The sequence below is a fragment of the Schistocerca nitens genome, chromosome 5, assembly GCF_023898315.1.
Source record: "Schistocerca nitens isolate TAMUIC-IGC-003100 chromosome 5, iqSchNite1.1, whole genome shotgun sequence".
NCBI classification, from domain to species: Eukaryota; Metazoa; Arthropoda; class Insecta; order Orthoptera; family Acrididae; genus Schistocerca; species Schistocerca nitens.
The window spans coordinates 128,557,065-128,576,833 of record NC_064618.1 but is presented as its reverse complement, the minus strand read 5'-3'; the positions used below and the strand labels follow the sequence as shown (position 1 = coordinate 128,576,833).

Here is a 19,769-nt window from a genome sequence, read left to right as displayed (position 1 = left end):
TTCTACTCACCTGACTACTCTACAGGCACAATATAGGAAATGACTGAGGAAAATACAATTGGTCCAGTTTAGTGTGAATAAGGCAATCACATCAAGATATTGATGATAACAGCAAGAAAGCATGGGAAAGAAATCAGCAATGAAATGTTGGCAAAGAAATTAAAAAACTGGAGATGTTAAAAGCAGTAGAGAAGGTAGTCACTAGTCAGTGTTAAGGAAGGGCAAGTATGGAACCAGGCACACAGATGAAACAAAATTGATAGTAAAACATAAAAAAGAAGTAAATTTCGCAAAAGAAGCAACCAACAATCAAACGAGAATGTACATATGTTGAAAAATTCAGAAAGCAGATTAAAAGAATAAAGCACTTACTGAAAAGCAAGTACCTAACTGTTTAGTGTAGTACTGGAAATCCAAATTAAAAGCATAGTTAAGCAGTCAACAAACTGCAGGGTAAGCATATTGACAGGACACAAAGTACTACAAACAGGGACACACTATCTGCACACATTTTCACATAACTTATTTCTTTCTTTTACGCTGGTGTCTTGCTGTTTCATCTATTCACCTAGTTCCAATGTGTCCTTTCTTCAGACTTGGATTTCCAACTGTACACCTGATACTTCTAACTTCACAGGTTTTAAAAATCTCATTTGTTGCTAACATTCTATTGCAATTCCCCTTTCAAACCCCCTTCTGTAGCTCCTTGATATTATCCAAAAGGCTAGGATCAGTTTCACCATCTTTGTTTGTGTCTGTGCCTACTGCTAGTAGGATACAGGATTTTTTCCTACCTTTATTTGACTGTAGTTTGTAAGGGGAGGATCATGTTTTGGAGACCAGTGTTGTCTCAGCTGCAAATTTCTTACATTAAACATTAAAAGGTTTGGCCCACTGCAGCATTTGGAAGGTAAATCAGTGATAGTGATGAAACATACCTTCATTATCAAGATCTACACAATAATCACTTGATGTCAGGGAGCTAATATGGGAAATTTTTCAGTGAAGATTTCGTTATTATTTGAAAGTGAGTTTCCATGCTTTGGAAGATTTACATTTGGATTTTTGCCCCCCACCCCCATCCCCATCCCCATCCTCCTCCTCCTCCTCCCCTTCCTCCTCCTGTGGCCATTCATTAAACTATCTGAGATATGAAGAAATTGTCTTGAAGATGAAAGTCAATCATTGCATCTTATCTTGTAAATGTAGAGTACTGCACCACGACATAATCATAGAGTCCTCAGTAACTGACAAAACATTTAATTAGTTACACAAAAAATTTGAAAGCTTATGATTGAAACTTTTCAAATAACCAAACAGTGCTAGAAGAAGACTCTTTATGGCCTTAATACCTTGGAACAAACTAAATTAAAGCACTGAATCATCACCTGGCTTGAGACTGCGTATGGGTGCCAGAGATTGCCATTAAGAAGAATCTAGCAGAACAGCTCTGAGGAAGCACTGCCACAGCTATATTCAAATCAGTGTAAGGAGCACCTTGACAGTTGCAGTGGGCTGGGCATGGTAACTTTGTGTGCCAACTTCAACCCACCACAAACTGTGATTTTGCAAATGTCTCTATGGCAATACTCAGGTGTTGTCAGAGCTCTATAGACACTACTGTTTTCACCTTCAGCTGTTTGAACTTTGCAGCTGAATGCTGCCAACAGCACTGCCAGCTGTCAGGAATTATCTTATGCTGAATTGAATACAGGACAGGCTACAATGAGGAAGTGGCGTGTTGAGTATTGGAACCACACATGGTTGAGAAGTGATTTAAGTTGTGATTAATTACATATGTCATTCGTAACACTAGTCACTAGTTAGACGTCTGTGAAACCCAAGTCATACTCATTAACCAGTAAACTCATTTTAAAACAAAATCTGTCCTTAAATTGCAGGTTTGTTTTAGCACCATAGTGTTTTATGAGGTACAGTCCTATTTAAGGTTGTGTGCCTTAGTCTTCCTCTGATGACTGAACTGACTTCTCCAACGAGCTACAGAGGAGACTATAGTTTAAAGCAGACTTTAAACCATGTTGCAGCTTGGGGTGTTTCACATCAACAAATCTTGATAAAGGTAAAATACATATTAAGTGACAGAAAAAGTTTTAAGACCAACTGGGGGTCAGACACCAGATGTTTAGATTTGTGGTATGGCACTCACGGAGCCAGGTAAGATTTATATTAATTTGAACTGTGCACTACGGTCTTTATGACATCACCTTGAGTACAGTCAACCAACCCCCCTCCTCCTTTCCTGAAGTTGTGTCCAACCATAAAGCAAACTAAGCTGATCAGTACAAATATTTTCACTGTGCTTGAGGAATATATATATATATATATATATATATATATATATATATATAAACAAAGATGATGTGACTTACCAAACGAAAGCGCTGGCACGTCGATAGACACACAAACAAACACAAACATACACACAAAATTCAAGCTTTTGCAACAAACTGTTGCCTCATCAGGAAAGAGGGAAGGAGAGGGAAAGACGAAAGCATGTGGGTTTTAAGGGAGAGGGTAAGGAGTCATTCCAATCCCGGGAGCGGAAAGACTTACCTTAGGGGGAAAAAAGGACAGGTATACACTCGCACACACACACATATCCATCCACACATTACAGACACAAGCAGACATATTTAAAGTTTGGGCAGAGATGTCAGTCGAGGCGGAAGTGAAGAGGCAAAGATGATGTTGAATGACAGGTGAGGTATGAGTGGCGGCAACTTGAAATTAGCGGAGATTGAGGCCTGGTGGGTAACGGGAAAAGAGGATATATTGAAGAGCAAGTTCCCATCTCCGGAGTTCGGATAGGTTGGTGTTGGTGGGAAGTATCCAGATAACCCGGACGGTGTAACACTGTGCCAAGATGTGCTGGCCGTGCACCAAGGCATGTTTAGCCACAGGGTGATCCTCATTACCAACAAACACTGTCTGCCTGTGTCCATTCATGCGAATGGACAGTTTGTTGCTGGTCATTCCCACATAGAATGCATCACAGTGCAGGCAGGTCAGTTGGTAGATCACGTGGGTGCTTTCACACGTGGCTCTGCCTTTGCCGGGTTACAGGACTGGAGTAGGTGGTGGTGGGAGGGTGCATGGGACAGGTTTTACACCGGGGGCGGTTACAAGGGTAGGAGCCAGAGGGTAGGGAAGGTGGTTTGGGGATTTCATAGGGATGAACTACGAGGTTACGAAGGTTGGGTGGACGGCGGAAAGACACTCTTGGTGGAGTGGGGAGGATTTCATGAAGGATGGATCTCATTTCAGGGCAGGATTTGAGGAAGTCGTATCCCTGCTGGAGAGCCACATTCAGAATCTGATCCAGTCCCGGAAAGCATCCTGTCACAAGTGGGGCACTTTTGGGGTTCTTCTGTGGTGGATTCTGGGTTCGAGGGGATGAGGAAGTGGCTCTGGTTATTTGTTTCTGTACCAGGTCGGGAGGGTAGTTGCGATATGCGAAAGCTGTTGTCAGGTTGTTGGTGTAATGGTTCAGGGATTCCGGACTGGAGCAGATTCGTTTGCCACGAAGACCTAGGCTGTAGGGAAGGGACCGTTTGATGTGGAATGGATGGCAGCTGTCGTAATGGAGGTACTGTTGCTTGTTGGTGGGTTTGATGTGGACGGACGTGTGAAGCTGGCCATTGGACAGGTGGAGGTCAACATCAAGGAAAGTGGCATGGGATTTGGAGTAGGACCAGGTGAATCTGATGGAACCAAAAGAGTTGAGGTTGGAGAGGAAATTCTGGAGTTCTTCTTCACTGTGAGTCCAGATCATGAAGATGTCATCAATAAATCTGTACCAAACTTTGGGTTGGCAGGCTTGGGTAACCAAGAAGGCTTCCTCTAAGCGACCCATGAATAGGTTGGCGTATGAGGGGGCCATCCTGGTACCCATGGCTGTTCCCTTTAATTGTTGGTATGTCTGGCCTTCAAAAGTGAAGAAGTTGTGGGTCAGGATGAAGCTGGCTAAGGTAATGAGGAAAGAGGTTTTAGGTAGGGTGGCAGGCGATCGGCGTGAAAGGAAGTGCTCCATCGCAGCGAGGCCCTGGACGTGCGGGATATTTGTGTATAAGGAAGTGGCATCAATGGTTACAAGGATGGTTTCCGGGGGTAACGGATTGGGTAGGGATTCCAGGCGTTCGAGGAAGTGGTTGGTGTCTTTGATGAAGGATGGGAGACTGCATGTAATGGGTTGAAGGTGTTGATCTACGTAGGCAGAGATACGTTCGGTGGGGGCTTGGTAACCAGTTACCCCTTCTTTCCATCAGTCCTTATACCAGTTCCAAACTGAACAATCCATTGCCCTCACCCACCTAATCCTTCACCTACACATCAACTCAGCCAATGAACACACCCGTCAACTCCTATCCTTAATAAAAGTCCTCAATCTTTCCTCTCCCACTTCCACACCGGCTGTTCAGAGCATCCTCCTACAGGCCAACCGCAAATTAGAACAACATGCCACCCTTCACCTAAAAAAACTATCCAATCTCCTGGTTTCCCACCTCCGGAAAGGCAACTCACTCACCCTTCACAACCTTTCCAGCAAACCTCAACCTCCTCTCATTGCACACAAACCCAGTCTCTCCCATCTACTCAACCTCCCACTTCCAGCTCCACTCCCTCCAAAACCTCAAAATTCCAATCAACACAATCTGGAACCACAACACCCCAATTCAGTAGTTAACCTTTCCTCCAAACCTCTCTCCCAATCCGAAACCTCTGTCCTATCCAAAGGCCTCACCTTCAGCCCCACTCCCAGATTCAACCAAACAGCCCTCGTCAAAGATTTACTGTCCTACACTCGTACTCTCTGCTGGAAGTATCACTTTGCCACGAAGAAAAATGATCCTAATCCTACTCCTAATGATCCAACTCCCCAAGACACTATCCAAATTGAACCCTGCCTGGAACAGTTCCGTCCTCCGTCACAGCGGGACCCACCTCCTCTTCCTCAAAATCACCCTCTCCAAACCTTCCAGGAATTTCTGACTTCCAGCCTTGCCTCTCAATCCTTCTTAAAAAACCTTAATCCTACTCCCAACATCACCACTGCTGAAGCCCAGGCTATCCGTGATCTGAAGGCTGACCGGTCCATCGTCATCCTTCCGGCGGACAAGGGTTCCACGACCGTGGTACTTGATCGTCGGGAGTATGTGGCTGAGGGACTGCGTCAGCTTTCAGACAACACCACATACAAAGTTTGCCAAGGTAATCCCATTCCTGATGTCCAGGCAGAGCTTCAAGGAATCCTCAGAACCTTAGGCCCCCTACAAAACCTTTCACCTGACTCCATCAACCTCCTGACCCCACCGACACCCCAAACCACCTTCCCTACCCTCTGGCTCCTACCCTTGTAACCGCCCCCGGTGTAAAACCTGTCCCATGCACCCTCCCACCACCACCTACTCCAGTCCTGTAACCCGGAAGGTGTACACGATCAAAGGCAGAGCCACGTGTGAAAGCACCCACGTGATCTACCAACTGACCTGCCTGCACTGTGATGCGTTCTATGTGGGAATGACCAGCAACAAACTGTCCATTCGCATGAATGGACACAGGCAGACAGTGTTTGTTGGTAATGAGGATCACCCTGTGGCTAAACATGCCTTGGTGCACGGCCAGCACATCTTGGCACAGTGTTACACCGTCCGGGTTATCTGGATACTTCCCACCAACACCAACCTATCCGAACTCCGGAGATGGGAACTTGCTCTTCAATATATCCTCTCTTCCCGTTACCCACCAGGCCTCAATCTCCGCTAATTTCAAGTTGCCGCCACTCATACCTCACCTGTCATTCAACATCATCTTTGCCTCTTCACTTCCGCCTCGACTGACATCTCTGCCCAAACTTTAAATATGTCTGCTTGTGTCTGTAATGTGTGGATGGATATGTGTGTGTGTGTGTGCGAGTGTATACCTGTCCTTTTTTCCCCCTAAGGTAAGTCTTTCCGCTCCCGGGATTGGAATGACTCCTTACCCTCTCCCTTAAAACCCACATCCTTTCGTGTTTCCCTCTCCTTCCCTCTTTCCTGATGAGGCAACAGTTTGTTGCGAAAGCTTGAATTTTGTGTGTATGTTTGTGTTTGTTTGTGTGTCTATCGACGTGCCAGCGCTTTCGTTTGGTAAGTCACATCATCTTTGTTTTTAGATATATTTTTCTCACGTGGAATGTTTCCCTCTATTAATTTTTATATATATATATATATCACACACACAGTATAATCAATGCACAGAAGGTTCGGTATCTGAACTTTTGAACTTTTGTAAACAGTTGCTCAATAGTCTGATGGTGTTACACAGCAGCTCCAAGCACCAACTCCTCGTGTGGTCTGCATAAAGTTTATTTTGCATTTTTTACTATGGTTGTTTTATGCTTAAGATTCAATGTTGCTAATGCTATGTCATCTACTGCTATGACTCATTTTTGTATTACTGCATTGGTTATATTAGCCAAAATTGATTACTTTCAGTACGACGAAAGTAAATTGCAACTTGGTCTGTTACTTTTTATTTATTATTTCAAGTACTATCACTAAAATTCCAACATGATGCCAACATTTCTCAATTCTGAATGATAATGATCAATAATCAACACACTAAGTAGTGACAACATAGCTCTGCATATCTAACCCAGAGACAAAGCTTCAAAATTCCCTGTGGATCTTCACCAACGACACGTAATGGAACTGCAGAGGGGGAAACACAGACCACAGTTTCATTTTTTTATATTTTTTTCCAGCATGTGGCCACACTGAAAGATAAACATTTCAGGAAAGAAAGAATGTTGTAACCCCGAGATGTCCAAGGACCCATTTATAATCAATTCTTAACTGCAGGAAGTTGATGCCCAAATGATAGTGGTAGCATACTGCACTTGAACAGATATACCTGTCACGATATAAGCTAAAGGGTTGATAATGTTTAATATGTAATGGATGCAGGCAGCAGACATAAGAGTCAAAGGACATGGAAGTGACGCAGTACCGGAGAAGGGAATGAGACAAGCCTGTAGCCTTTCCCATATGTTATTCAATCTGCATCTTAAGGAAGCTGTAGAGTAACACAAGGACAAAAATGGAAAAGGCATTAAAATTCACAGAGAGGAAATAAAAGCTTTGAAGTTTAATTCAATAAGAGATGGCAAAGGACTTCAAACATCAGTTGAACAGAATTTACAGTCCTGAAAAGAGATTACATGATAAATATCAACAAAGATAATGCAATGCAGTCAAATTAAATAAAGCAATGCAGAGGGAGGAATTAGATTTGGAAATGAGACATTACAAGTAGTATACAAGTTTTACTATTTAGGTCACAAAACAACTGTCGAAGTCAGAAGTAACGAGGATGTCAAATGCAGAATGGTGATAGCACGAAAAGCATCTATGAAAAAGAGAAATTTTTGACACTGAATATAAATTTTTGTCTGAAGGTATTTGTCTGAGGTTTACACTTGTAGAGAATTGAAACATGGACAATAAAACAGTATAGATGGATACTAGAGTCATTAATGAAGAGGTAATGAATCAAATTAGAGAGAGAAGAAATTTATGTCATAATTTGACTAAAAGAAAGAATCAGTTGATAGAACATATCCTGAAGCTCCAAGGAATACTTAATTTGGTAACAGAAAAAAAATTGGGGAGTAAAAACTGCAGAGTGAAATCAAACCTTGAATAAAGTAAGCAGGTTCAAGTAGATGCAAGTTGCAGTAGTTATGCATAGATGCAAAATATTGCACAGGATAGATTAGCATACATAGCTGCATCAAACCAGTCCTCACACTGAAGACCATAATATCACCAGCAACCACAATGCATCTAATCACTGGGGGGGGGGGGGGGGGGGGGAGAGATGATAACAGCTGGATCATGGTGTAATGGGACAGAATTGTGGGACATTATTCTGATACTTGTATGCAAACAAGAAGGAAAGAAACCAGGTAAATATGAGGACTTGCCCCCACTACAAGCTATTGTTCCACTGCATTGTCACTTTATGATGAAACATGGTAAGTACGCACTACACAGGAATCGCATTAGATATTGGGTAACCCAGTTCAAGACCCTTTAATTGTTACAGCAAGACAAAGAATAGGTCAACAATAAAATGTGGAAAAGAAGGCTGGTGACACAATCTGCACTGTTTTTGAAATAAGCCCATGGAATTCAATGGTATGCACTAGTAGGGAGCTGTAGGTGGCACAGCCCACAGTAAGAAATATCTTGTAAAAAACAGACTGCACTGTAAAGGATGCAAAATGTGCCTATTACATGCATTGCAATCACATGACCACTTGAAATACCTTGACTTCTAAATTGAAATGGGGCAGATGTTGGGACACAATGGACACTATCTTCATTGATATGATACTGTTCAGACACTTGACCTTACTGGCAGAGTTAATTGCCATAACATGACATTCTGAACTCAGAGATTCTTGTGTTTGTTTGGAAAAGTGAGACGCAACAAAAATGAAAATATTTTGTAGAATTGGAAAATGCAAAGTCTGTGGACTCTTTATTTTTCCACATGTGCAGCAAAGTGGTGCCATCTACCTGGCAATGTTAACAGAGGGCATGATGATTCAGTTACTGGATGATCTTACAAACTTTGTTCCAACAGAATGCCATATGTCACAATTCCACATTGACACTGACAGTACCTCAGTAAATAATTGGATCCGTGGTGATGACATAATAATGCTGTCATGGTGTCAACGTTCACTGGACTTAATACTGAGCAACTCTTTTCTGTGGATTTTTGTCAATGAGGATGTCAAATTAAACACCTTTCATCTGTCTACTTTCCAACCTTATTTTACTTGGCAACCAGTTTCAGCATTTAAGTACACTATCTTCAGGCCCCAGACCAACGTGTAGGAAGATTCTACCTCAGCCCTGTTTTGCTCACAACAGGGGTACAATCTTCCTACACGTCGGTCAGGAGCCTGAAGATGGTGTAGTAAATCACTGAAACTGGTTGCTAAATACAATAAGTTGAAATGTAGATGGCTGAAAGGTGTTTAATTTGACATCCTGTATCGAACAACTGAGTTCCGCAACCACAGATCAAATTGATGTGGAATGTGTTATTTTGCAGTCACATAGCACATTCCTCAGTAAATGTAAATATGCTGACCATTTACAGGTGTTAGTAATTCCGAACCACCACCTTTTACAGATTACAAAGAGAGAAATAGAATTGGGGGTGTTGTCAAGAAAAAACGTTTTCAGTTTTTTTTCCCCCCAAATTTATCTTTGCTGTCTGTCAGACAGACATTTTATTGATATCACAGGTATGTGATTAAAAATTTTGGTTGCAGCTTTGTGCACCCCTTTTCGTGCTAATGACGAAATAAATGTGGAGTAATGAATGTCATTTTTTCTTCTGGTATTGTAATTATGTACACCATTGTGCCTTATCAACTGCAGTCAATTATTTACAAAAAAACTTCATTAGGGAAAATTTATCCTATGAAGCAGTGATAAAAATGGCTAACTTCTTAAACAGATGTCTACAAGTACACTGATTTGCAGACAACAAGACCAATAAAATACAATCTGCAAGATGATTGATGGTCAGCACCACATAATATTCTTAACCACATTTTTGAACAACGAAGATTTCCTTTCTTAAAGATGCGTTACCACAGAATATTATTCCGTATAACATTACTGATATGTCCCTCCTTAAGATTTACAAAGATTTGAAGTGCAAATGTGGATGAACTAAGTTACTATAGGAGTTCAAAAATGTGTTTTTCTTCAGTTAAATTTTCATCAGTATGTACTCAACAAAATTTTTGAAGTTTCCACTCTACTTATTTCTGCACCATGTGATATACTTATCATTGGCATAGTACCTCTAAATATGCAGTGCTGAATAAGTTGTGTCTTTTTGAAACTGAGAGTAAGACCATTCACAGAAAATCACTCAATAATACATATCTTTGCCATAATGGCCTGGAAGAGTTTAGGTAGACATAGACTACGAAGTTGACATTTTTTCACGTAACCAAATGTGTCCATAAGCAGTATTTATAATATGTGCAAACAAAAAGAGTTAATCTTTGTTTTTACTATGTAGGACTATCTGCTATTCAGTAACTATGTAACAGTTTGTTCAAGCAGCTTAAGCTGAATAAATACATCACTAAATAGAAACACAAGTTGACAGGCTCCTATTCTTTTATCATTACTGTTTTGTAGCTGGGGAGAACAGCTTTTGAACTGCTCATTCTCCTTAAAGTGCAGGACACCAGTTTGTGGAGCAGGAAGGCGAATCAGAAGTGCACCTAATCAACAACTAACAATCTTTTACACTGGCTACCTTAAGGGTATTTGTTAGACAATTTTTCACACATTCCTTAGGTAGTGCTAGACCGATCCTTCACCTCAGAAACAAAACACAGAAACAACAGACACTTAGTAACTGATGACTGCCTATCATAGTCAGACATCACCATGATAGACAACACTGAAGAAAAAGAAAGAGCAGCAGCAGCGGCACAACTTTTTAAAAAATCACTCAACTTCATATAGCAAATTCACAGTTATAATACTAATCTTGCAAAGTACTGTTTAGTGTAAATTATTTTTCAGACAGCAAAATAGTTCTATGTTAATTATGTCCAAGAGTGTTTTATAAACTGATAATGGTTCACAATTAAATAACTTGCAACTTGGTACACATAGTGTTGCTTGGTCAATCTTAAATGAAGAAGACTAATTTGTGTGAAAGCTACAGTGCATAATTTCATGATAAGTACAGGTTTGTATTAAATGTCACGAATAAGATCAAACACATTTTTCAGTTCTAACTGCTGTGGCTGGAGTAAAATACTGAGAGATTTACAGCAGTTTCAAATTACAGAAAACAGGAAAATATCACAAATATGTGTGATGCAACTGGTCTCTCTTTACCTTCCCCCCTTTTTATAGTAGTTCCTTGTACAACATTATCTCTAATTTATACAGTCCCCAACTATGTCTTCCTCTTCTGAAATATGAACATAGTTTTAAATACTCACATGTTAAAATGAATGTTACTGCCATCTGGAGTTGAGAAAGTCCATCTACGTTATCACAAATTGTTCACATGTGTGTTCCATCACAAAGGACTATTGTATGGAGGGTGCAGGAGCAGTGGGTTACCTTAGTTTGGGGCCCACACCCACCATCCAACAGTTTGCCCTTACTGTCCTGTCACCCCCCTCCCAATTCATGTCCCCACATTACCTTCTGTGTGCGCTGCCTCCCACTGGCCTCTACAGTTGTGCATTACATGCCTAGCCCACATAACCACCGCCATTCTCTCCCACTTTCCTAGCTGGCAAACCAACTACCGCCATCTGAGCCATTAAACGACCGTCCCCAGTCACTCTCCCTGTTTCCTGCCTCCCTCTACCTACCTCATCTGACATCACCCACATCACAGTGAGACCACCTACTGCGAAACAAAGCATTGGTACTATCAGTCCAGCTGGCATCATGTAGGAGCAGGGCAGAGTCGTGATATATATGTATGTGTGTGTGTGTGTGTGTGTGTGTGTGTGTGTGTGTGTGTGTGTTTGTTTTGTATTCTAGCTTGTCAGAGGGTAACTACAAAAGCTAGCAAGTATTCTTTCTTTCGTGTGTGCCTGTCAACAACCCAACATTTCTGCTTTTTATTTAATGGTCTATTTTAATACAAAAGTATGTATTTTTTTATTTTCATAAAGATAGATTCTGAGGTGCTGTTTTCTTATTATTTCCATGAAGAGTGAAAAAGTACTTCAGTCAATTTAGGGTCATCTACTACAGCTCATAAACTGGGCACTATTACACCTGCCATGGCGGTCGAAGATTGTAAGGCGGCAAATTTGAGTGTGTCACATTGCTACTACTCTCTTCTGCTTAAAAATAACTTTTTTTGGTTCCACTGATAAAAGTTTGAAGAAAGAAATGTGAACATTTTGATATGCTCCATCGAGAGGTGCAATATTTATGAAGAAAAATATATGTTAAAAATGTGGACTGCATTTTAAATTGTAACATTAAAGAAGACAAAATTTAATTTTTTTGCGAATTAGCTGCATTTTTATAAAAATAGCTGCAGAACTCACAACACGTAGAAGAGAATATTCAAAGAGAAACAATTCACAATGCAACTATAGGGTCAAAAGGAAGCCAGCAGAAAAAGAGATGGGAATGAAAGGTAACAGTTGAAAATATAGTCCTCTAAATTCTATTTAGTTCATACTTTTACCTGCTATCATGAGTCTCCTTCACTCTGAGCCAAAAGGAAATATCACTCAAGAGGAGGAGGATGAATATGAAGAGGAGGAGGAGGAGGAGGAGGAGGGAATGTATACCGACTAACTCATTTTCAGAATTATTAGCTCCTTCAACGGGAAAAGCTTAAAAAGGAATGCAGGTCATTCAGAACCAACGGTGAGAGACCTTGGTCTCCAGTGATCCTCACAATAGGCTGGTTCTTCTCAGAATGGTGTCTGAGTAACCTGCCATTCCTTTTTAAACATTGCCTACCTATTCCCCTCTCCTTCCTGAGGAAGGACTAATAATTCTGAAAACAAGGGTGGTGTAATTTGGCAGTACTAAATATTTCATGTTCTGAAGGTGAGTACCAGCCATCAACTCTGTCTCAAAAGCTTTTTAAACAACTAACAAACTTACGCACCACCATTATAAATTAATATCTCACAATAAAGATAAAATTCCTCATCGTTCACTTGCTGCACACTTGTTCAACTCACTTTATGAGGGTGGCCTGACACACAAATTACAATCTACAGAATGGCACAACAATTAGGTTGTTTTTGTTTGTAAGCAGCCCCTACCGAAACCTGCATACAAATTTCTAAACGGCTGTGTCATTACCCTGTGTTTTGAAGCTTTTTACCAGAAACTTTCCACATACTGTGAATTTCTTTAAAAAATAAAATAAAATGAAATAAAATAATCATGGAAAATGCTGCATATGAGAACAGACAGGAAAGGAGGTGAGGGATACACTGAAAGTGTCTAAAATAAAATGTTTGGGATCATTTCTATTAGTCATCTTGTGCTTAACTACAACACTAGTCCAAGTTATTTTGGTGAACACCAAGATCAAACAGACAGTAACCAAGGTAAATATGTAATATATTGTAGCTGGGGTCAGACACGCAGTGATGATGATGCAAGTTGGCCGGCAGGGCAGCAGGTACGTGGAAGCAGGTGGAAGTCACACGCAAAGTCATAGAAGCAGTACAGTCATCAGTTCATTTATTCATTGTATTAGATACAGACGTAGTAATGTCTCGCTGTGATCAGCATCTAAGGATGCAGACTGGCTCCAGACAATGAGGATTGTGCATAGCTCAGCAGGTGGCTCCCAGAGGTGGCCAGCACACAGCATCGCCCAACCAAGCAGGCGGACAGTGGAGTTACATTATCAGCATTTCGGTGAGTGTAGAGCCACACCAGGCAGCAGACAGAAAGCCCACATACAGCGACAACAGCCACGTAGAAGTCGATCACATCAACTGCCGCAGACGAACAGCTCTGTGGAAGTAACACACAAGTGTGGAGGCAAGCCAGGAACTTCAGCATAGGATACAGCAACAGTGGCCCGGAGATTCAACCCTGCAGAAGTAATGTGTGCCTGCACAGAGAAGACGGTGACTTGGCAGCTGGTCAGGACCTGGTGTGAGCCATGGAGCCCAGGGTAAGGGTCTTGAAGATGGCAGTAGTCAGCCAGCAGGTGGCACTCCAGCTGGAAGGCATCGTTCAGCTCCCAACAGAATCTGGATTTAGATACAGCCCATGTGGTGTAGAGTAACAGCAGGCTGGTCGATCAACATCAGGTTACTTACTATCACACAGTATCTCTTAGAGTTGGCTGCAGAAGGTAACAGACACTGCATAGCTGAAGTAGGCCGTATTTATGGTGGCGTGATCTGTCTCTATTTTGACAGGACCATCATCATTCATCACGCACACCACAGTAGTGCCATGGTGCCAGGCTCTGATGTGTGGCAAAACAGGTCACCACTGCTGCAGTTTAGCTCCAGTGCTTTGCTGTGCTGGCAATATTCCAGCCCTGGTGGCAGCGTCGAGGTTGGATATTTGGCAACTGATGTATTGCCAGGGTGGAGCCTTCTATTACATCAGCTCAACCTTTTTGTGATACCTCACATCAATGTGTGGTGGCAGCTATACACTAGTTTATCCAGAGCTTTTAAACGCCAAAAAAAAAGGCAGGCACACAACAATAAAAGGTCCTTAAGTTTTTTCGGAAATTTACTTGTGGTGCAAAAGGTAGATAGAACATTAACTTTGCCCAAGTACAAGAATTAACAGCAGAAGCATGTGGATTCTCGTACTTTTATCATTTGCCAAAGGGATATAAATGGGGAAAGCAGATGTTCTGATATGGACATTTATTAACAAGAAAGTGTCCCACAGGACTCCACTCCTGGAAATGGAAAAAATAACACATTGACACCGGTGTGTCAGACCCACCATACTTGCTCCGGACACTGCGAGAGGGCTGTACAAGCAATGATCACACGCACGGCACAGCGGACACACCAGGAACTGCGGTGTTGGCCGTCGAATGGCGCTAGCTGCGCAGCATTTGTGCACCGCCGCCGTCAGTGTCAGCCAGTTTGCCGTGGCATACGGAGCTCCATCGCAGTCTTTAACACTGGTAGCATGCCGCGACAGCGTGGACGTGAACCGTATGTGCAGTTGACGGACTTTGACCGAGGGCGTATAGTGGGCATGCGGGAGGCCGGGTGGACGTACCGCCGAATTGCTCAACACGTGGGGCGTGAGGTCTCCACAGTACATCGATGTTGTCGCCAGTGGTCGGCGGAAGGTGCACGTGCCCGTCGACCTGGGACCGGACCGCAGCGATGCACGGATGCACGCCAAGACCGTAGGATCCTACGCAGTGCCGTAGGGGACCGCACCGCCACTTCCCAGCAAATTAGGGACACTGTTGCTCCTGGGGTATCGGCGAGGACCATTCGCAACCGTCTCCATGAAGCTGGGCTACGGTACCGCACACCGTTAGGCCGTCTTCCGCTCACGCCCCAACATCGTGCAGCCCGCCTCCAGTGGTGTCGCGACAGGCGTGAATGGAGGGACGAATGGAGACGTGTCGTCTTCAGCGATGAGAGTCGCTTCTGCCTTGGTGCCAATGATGGTCGTATGCGTGTTTGGCGCCGTGCAGGTGAGCGCCACAATCAGGACTGCATACGACCGAGGCACACAGGGCCAACACCCGGCATCATGGTGTGGGGAGCGATCTCCTACACTGGCCGTACACCACTGGTGATCGTCGAGGGGACACTGAATAGTGCACGGTACATCCAAACCGTCATCGAACCCATCGTTCTACCATTCCTAGACCGGCAAGGGAACTTGCTGTTCCAACAGGACAATGCACGTCCGCATGTATCCCGTGCCACCCAACGTGCTCTAGAAGGTGTAAGTCAACTACCCTGGCCAGCAAGATCTCTGGATCTGTCCCCCATTGAGCATGTTTGGGACTGGATGAAGCGTCGTCTCACACGGTCTGCACGTCCAGCACGAACGCTGGTCCAACTGAGGCGCCAGGTGGAAATGGCATGGCAAGCCGTTCCACAGGACTACATCCAGCATCTCTACGATCGTCTCCATGGGAGAATAGCAGCCTGCATTGCTGCGAAAGGTGGATATACACTGTACTAGTGCCGACATTGTGCATGCTCTGTTGCCTGTGTCTATGTGCCTGTGGTTCTGTCAGTGTGATCATGTGATGTATCTGACCCCAGGAATGTGTCAATAAAGTTTCCCCTTCCTGGGACAATGAATTCACGGTGTTCTTATTTCAATTTCCAGGAGTGTATATTTGAAAACTAAGACAGAAGAGAGTTCCTGCAGTCAATAAAATATAAGCATGTCCACATCATAAAATTTAGTATCAGGGCTCAGATATATCTGTTCTTCACAAACTAAAAGATATCAGTTTTAAATTCAGGAAAGGAAATGAAGGCCAAAATTTCTGAAGTAATAAGAGGACATAGCCTTCTAAAAAGCTACTAAATTTTTAGCTGAGTAAGCACTTATCGTGTGTTTTTTCTAGACAAAAACAATGTTTTGTAAAATCATACAAATAAAAATATGTGCCACACCTCCAATTGAACAGTAGACTGAGGTTACCTACAGCCCCTTCTTCATTCCTTTTCCAGAACTACACAGCCTTCATTTCTCCACAGCACCCAGTCTTTTTACTTCTCCCCTTTTCTGCTATCACTACCCACCTCTCCACTTCCTCTGTCTAACCTCCTGACTGTACATAGCTGCCCTACCCTCTTTCCACCTCATCCCTCACACTCCCCACCAGCATGCCACTGTCTGCCACGCCTACCCCGCTCTCCCTCCCCCTCCCCGCCCTGCCCCAGACTCCTCCTTACCCCCACTCAGTCGCCACTCCCATCATGCACCGGTGCTGCTGCTCGCAGTGTGGCCTCAGTTACCTGAGACTGCAGTCCTGTGTGTGTGTGTGTGTGTGTGTGTGTGTGTGTGTGTGTGTGTGTGTTGCATTTTCACGAGTGTGTAGGTGTGTGTTTGCCGTCTAATTGTCATGAAGGCCTTGCTGGCCAAAAGCTATTATTTGTGACAGTCTTTTTGTTGAGCCTATCAGTGACTCAGCATCTCCGCTATATGGTGAGTAGCAACTTTCCTTTTCACAATATTGCTACATTCCATCCTGGATTTTCCACTGTTTGATTCATTATGCACCTCATATTGTAAATAACATTTTAAAAATATTTTACGACAGGTTAAACACTGCTCATGCTGCAGTTAAATCTTGAACTACTGCTGCTTGCGAAATGTACTCTATTTAATAACAACGTTTCTTGTATTTGCAATCACTCTGAATAATCTTACTTAACGAATGTAGCTCACAATTCAGGTGCTGGTAATGACACAAAAATTACAACAGGGTTCATTGTAGTTGTAAACATAATGAACATGAAAACTGAAGTACCAATTTTTAATATCAATTATACAAGGATGCCAATAAAAGTTATACGATTCAAAAGGTACTTTGCTACAGACATGCACAAAGATAAAATCATTTGTACATAGTCTTAAGAGTAGTAAAAGAAGTAGATGTTTCTATATTTGTAACTCTGATGGTACCTTCCACATCATGCATTAAAATCTCCAATGAGTGAACATTGACAATTGAACTGCTGTCTACTTCTGCGTTGCCCAACAATTAGGTTATATGCTATAAATGATGGATGAAAGTAATGACAATTTGTGAAATCATGTATTTTAGAGATGTTCATGTTTATTTGGTTCATTTGCGTAACACCATCATTCCAGGCAGCTACAATGTGACAACTGCTAGGTCGATTATACTGTCAGCAGTGAAAATCAAGGTATCGTACTAACGACTTCTGTAAATGGCGTTGTATATCAGCGTCATTATTTTGCTTACTTTTCTGTAAGAGTAACTTTGTAATCACTTGCCGCCGTTACCAGCAAATACGTATTAAGTCTGTAATTTTAAATTTCTTTATACTGAATAACTACACGATTTCCAACTTTCCTTATTGTACGGAAACTATGTTTGTTTTAGGCTATGACCAGAAGGAGAACACTAAGAAAAATGCAGAGCCAGGCAGACAATTTTTGTGTAGAGAAAGGGAGAGTAATGTGGAAATTTTAATGGTAATGTATCTGGGTTATTGAAGTATCATAATATTAATACATGAACATAACAAATTGAAGTACTGATATTTAAAATTAATTATACAAGGAGGCCAATCAAACTTACATAATTCAAAAGTTACTGTACCACAGATATGTACAAAAAGCTGTGGTATGTGTACACTGCCATTAAGAGAGATAAAAGGAAGTAAGACATACACACATGAGAAAAGATAAAAGTTTTCCTCTGTCTCTCACATTGCTACTGACTTCTACCACACGTACTGATCAGGTGCTATGGTACAAATGACACACAAAAGTAACAACATTTTGTGAATTCGCATTCTAGGGATGTTCATGTTTAAATGTTCACTTGCAATAAAACACACACACACACACACACACACACACACACACACACACACACTCAGTGGGCATTTGCAATGCCAGAACTACTACTTCGTTGCTCTTGTTGGAGTGCAAAATGAAATTTAGTAATGAAGTCATCATGGGCAACAAATGCTGTTATTGGTGTCAACGTAAACATGTGAAGGTGCAAAGTTAGGAGAATCAGTGCATGAGGGATGAAAATCCTAACAGCTTTCTAGGGATAGTTGTGTTTGGCAGCAATTTGCATTATCATGTAGTAGTAACACTTAATGCAGTGTTGTTGGTCATTTTTCTTATGTTGCAACTGAAAGACTTCTCAGCTGCTGGCAACAAATGCCAGCTGTGACAGACACACGCTAGGAGAGGAGTTTGTAGTGCCCTTTCTGTGCCACCAGATGCAACATGTTATTTCCACAATTCCCTTTGCTTCCGTATGCATCTGTTGTCAGGGATCATAAAGTAATTTCTTCTTAAGAAGTTAACCTAAAACCATCATAACTTGTCAGCAGTAGCAATAATGTATATGAATGCTCAATTAGCAAACCAATGATGATCAAGCAAAAATCGGTCTACTGGTGATAGAAAGATAAGACCAAGGGTTTTGGATAGCGCTTGGTCTATCATCCATTTGTATACCTAACAGAAGGGTCGTCTTAGTGTCGCTATCCTACAGTACAGGGTCAAAATATGAATATTACACATCTCCTCCTGCATAGGCAAATGGAGCGTCGGTTGATTCTTTTTGCATTTTATGTGGTCCTTGGTGGGCCTTAAGGGGCTTATTGAGGCACCATTAGTTCACTGGCGGTTCTTAGAAAATGGCAAAAATGTCTCTTTTTAACTTTTTTTTAATATCCAAACCAAGCTGTGGACTCCAAGATGGCTATGCACAACAAACCACTGAAATTTTTACAATATATTCCTAAAATCCCAGTCTAACAATTTTGAAAATTTTATGGATATCTTTGTTTCTGAGGTACAAGAGGTTCAAAGTTACCTTACTTGTACAAATAAAATATGCATATAAAATACGGTGCAATGTGAACATGTATTTTATAAAATGACAGAGCATGGAGAAATATGCAGTAAAGTGTCTCCGTTATCATCAGAAAGGTTCTGAGAACCCCATTTTGTAGTACTTAAGTGCATGCAAATTGTATGTGAATGTAAAATCTGGTCAGCTGCTTAAAATTAGTAATGCATTATTTCAGTTTCACATGAGTAAATCATCAAAATTTCAGTGACCCATAAATTTCTTTTCACATGAGTGACATGCCCTGCTGTAGAAGGGAAAAGAATGGAACTGGCAGAAAAATGCATCTATTCGAGGACAAAATAGGTGAATAGTCTCCTGTTTAAAAGACCCTGACAAAGTAGGGTACCAGCTGCCTCATTTTATGTTTCTCAGCATTTTTAAAACATTCCCTAAACATTTTGGCTTGCGAACATATTCACACTTTTTTATGCTAAGGGAGGAGGAGACAGTGGCACTGAGAAAGTGACAGAAAAATAATAAGTAGTTTGGCATACAAAGAGTGAAGAAGGCAATTGCAGTGTGACAGAAAGAGACATAGTGGCAGAGGAACACAGTTAACAGTGACAGAACAGTGCTAGGAAAAGAGTGAAGGAGTGCCAGTTGGACGGAAATAAAGAGATGGA

At 42.0% G+C, this 19,769-nt stretch overlaps 1 protein-coding gene across 4 annotated transcripts in view; it reads right to left on the bottom strand.

Annotated features, from left to right (window-relative positions):
• LOC126259967 (serine/arginine repetitive matrix protein 2-like) overlaps window positions 1-19,769 on the bottom strand; it is a 400,597-nt gene that overhangs the window by 183,594 nt on the left and 197,234 nt on the right. Inside the window, exon 6 of one of the 4 annotated variants that reach the window (XM_049957082.1) lies at window positions 13,276-13,571. The exons of the other annotated variants lie outside the window; for them this stretch is intronic. Within the exon in view, the coding sequence (XP_049813039.1) occupies window positions 13,344-13,571 (228 nt within the window). The 3' untranslated portion in view covers window positions 13,276-13,343. Of the gene's footprint in view, window positions 1-13,275; window positions 13,572-19,769 lie in introns of those variants that run through there. 4 annotated transcript variants of the gene reach the window in all.